The sequence below is a fragment of the Cystoisospora suis genome (genome assembly GCF_002600585.1).
Source record: "Cystoisospora suis strain Wien I chromosome Unknown contig_10013, whole genome shotgun sequence".
In the NCBI taxonomy this organism is placed as follows: domain Eukaryota; phylum Apicomplexa; class Conoidasida; order Eucoccidiorida; family Sarcocystidae; genus Cystoisospora; species Cystoisospora suis.
This window is the reverse complement of record NW_027162787.1, coordinates 560-3,671: the sequence shown is the minus strand read 5'-3', so window position 1 is coordinate 3,671 and position 3,112 is coordinate 560. Positions and strand designations below refer to the sequence as shown.

Sequence of the window (3,112 nt, the reverse complement as noted above, 5' to 3'; positions counted from 1 at the left end):
GGGGGGTGAAGAAGAAGACATTGTATGAAGATGAGTCTACACCTTATATATATAGATGTCTATTTCTTCTTTCTTTTCACGTTGTCGCTCGACAAGTTAGACTACATTGTTTTGATGAAGAGGAAGAGGGAGATCTATCTTCTTCTTTTTCGTTTTTATCTCTATAGAAGAGAGTTGGGCAGGGTAGATTTCTTTCTCCTTCCTTTTTCTTATGAGATATTTACCACACTCACTTCCCGCGTTCTCATAGAAGAGACGCTTCATTACGTTCTCTCTGTCTTGAGAAGGAAAGAAAGGAAGGCAAAGATGATGGTCTTTAAATATCAGTATCTCTCCTCTCTTAGTCGTCTCTCTCTTTCTCTCTTGGTGATACCTAATCTTGTTTCTTCCGCTCTTTCTTTCGTGGAAAGTCTCTCTCCTCTACTTCGAGTATGGGGCATTCGCATTCATCTTCAAATAGACAGACAGGTCAAAGGCAGATAGATAGATCAAAGATAAAAAGATAGATAGAGCTTGAGACGGTGATATGTTTGCGTGTGAGTATGTTTGTTTTCATAGTGGCGGAGACAGATATGAAGGCTGTACTTGCTGCTGCCGATGGTGCAGGTGAGTCAAGTGTCTCTCTCCCAGGTGTACATACACTCTGCGGTCTTCTCTTCTTTGTCTCTCTTTTCCTCTCTGCTTCACCTTCTCTCTATCTCTCTCTCTCTTTCACTTCTTCTCTCTGTCTCTTTACATGCAATGGATAGACAGAAGTGTTTGATACGGCAAAGAAAGTTATGGCAACATCATAAGTTACTCTTTCTCTTCTTCTTTTCCTCCGCGTCGGGCTCGGGAAGGCAGGAAGACGAGATATGACTCATTCAAAGAAAGAAAGCGAGAGATCTTTCTTTTTATGTTTGCTGCAATGGTGTAGGACAGAAGAAGGAGATAGTCGAATTGATAAACAACTACACCTGCATACACATATGTAGGTATAGGTGAGGTGTATGTACACCCCATCTCAAACTCCCCCTCAACCGATATTTCACTTCCCACTCCCGATCCGATCGTCTAAACATCTTTTCTTCCCTCTTTCTTTCTTCATCACCCTTCTGTCTCTTCGTTTCGTCTTTTCTTTTCTCTTCTTCGTTTCTTTCGCATGTTTACCCTTCCTGTCATCTCGTACCGTCTGCTTTCTTTGCAGTTCATTTCTCTTTCTCTCTCCTTCTCTCTCTTTTCTTTCTTCTTGTTTCAGTGGAGATTCCTCTTATCGAAGAAGAACTTGATGAGACAGGAGAAGGAGGGGGAGAAGCAGGAGATGAGGATGATATCTATTGCTCTTCTTCTGCAGAAGAAGGGGTCCTTATCCCTGGTGCAGATACAAGAAAAGCGAATGCGTGGATCGCTTCAGAGTACTTTCATTCTGAGGGAAGCGGTGCCCCTCCTCCTTGTTTATGTCCCGCTCACTGCAGTGCTTCCTCTTCTTTTTCTTCGAAGCACCCCCATCGTAAAGGGCGAGAGGGGAGAGACGGAAAGCAGGAAGATCAAGAAGGAGATCGAGATGCAAGCCATGGTAAGAGAAAGAATGGAAGAAAGAGGAGTCATCATGTAAGGGGGGGGGGCTCGTCTCTCTTACATCCCGAGTCTGCAGTCGCTGCGGCATCGTCTTATAGAAGGAGAGATCGTTGTCGATCACGAAGTGAAGGAGAAGGAGCAGATTCTTCATATGAACAGAGAAAAGAGAAAGGGAGAAGAGCTTCCTTCAACATCGAGGGGGATAATGAAGAAGATGAAGAAGGAGCTTCTTCTGCTTCTTCTCGAGTCTCCTCATCATCGCGTCGAAAAAGAAAAGGAAGAAGAAAGAGACGCATGTCTCCAGAGATGTTACGCTCTCTCGAATCAAGAGTGAGAGGTTCCTCAAATGCCTCCCCCGCCTCTGTTAAGATAGAGCCGCATGTTCTCCCTATCTCATCTCCAGGGAGAGCAAAGAAGACGAGTGTCTCTCCGGAGAGCAGTTCAAGGAGAGGTAGAAGTCATAAAAGCTCAGGGAGTCTTGGTCAAGTGATCGACACTTGGCTAGAGGATGAAGACCAAGACCGAGAGCAACATCTCCATCCGAGAGAGTCGACTTCTCTCCCTGAGGTAGATGAAGGAAAGAGCGGCACGAAAGATAGTTGGGGAGGAGGAGAAGGGGGGGGTGAACAAGGAAGATTGGCCTATCATCGTGAAGCTGAAGAAAAGAATGACTACGTAGCGAAACAAGGGACAACGATCTCTTGGAGTGGAAGTGTAGATGAACAGAAATTGAGAAAGAAGAAGAAACAAGAAGATGAAGAACAAGGGGAAGAAAGGCAAAGAGATCCAGCTAAAAGTGATCAAGAGGATGAAGGAGAAGCAGGAGGAGGAGAAGGCGTAGTCACACTTCCATACGATTATAACTATGATGATTAATCTACTATTACTCCTACTACTACTACTACTAGGACAGGAAAGAAAGAAAGAGTGAGAAAGAAAGAAAGAAGGGGTGAGAGAGAACGTTTTGGTCTAGGGAGAAGATGAAGAGATGAGGGAGATGGATAAAAAGAAAACTTCCTGGTGTCTGTCTTGAAGAAGAGGAAGATTAAGAGATTTCACGACGTGTTCTCGTGAATGTCTATGTAGAGAGAGAGAGGAGGGATTGATGATAGATCTACCGAGGTGTTCACTCCTCGATGCTGTGCGCAAATCGATTGTCTCTCTCTCTTTCGTTGCGCCCCGATGGTTTGTATGTGGTATGGGCTTCTAGTGACAGCTCTATCTCGGAAAGGGTCTCCTCCTCCGTTTTTCTTTTCTTTTCCTCTTTCTTCGTTCAATGGACATTCCCTCGTTCTTTCCTTCTTTCGCCTCAACATACAAAGCAGGTCTTTATCTCGTCGCTCCGTGTGTATACATATCAACGTGTGTCTCCGTGTAGATATAATGAGTATATATATATATATAGATGTATGTATGTGTATAGCAGGGGTGTCTGCTGGTATATACGTGTGTATGGTGTGTATCGACTATTGGGCGATTGTGAAGAGATGAAGGAGGAATTGCTTTCTCCTGTGATGACTAGAGAGATATACCGATCGATAGATAGATAGACAGA

The 3,112-nt window shown here is 44.2% G+C and overlaps 1 protein-coding gene across 1 annotated transcript in view; it reads left to right on the top strand.

Moving 5' to 3' along the window:
* Positions 1–2,914, top strand: part of CSUI_011180 (lem3 cdc50 family protein) — a 4,134-nt gene extending 1,220 nt beyond the window's left edge. The window contains exons 3-4 of the mRNA XM_068071281.1: positions 559–606; positions 1,238–2,914. Coding sequence (XP_067916743.1) covers positions 559–606; positions 1,238–2,433 — 1,244 coding nt within the window. The 3' untranslated portion in view covers positions 2,434–2,914. The remainder of the gene's footprint in view (positions 1–558; positions 607–1,237) is intronic.
* The last annotated feature ends 198 nt before the right edge of the window (positions 2,915–3,112 follow it).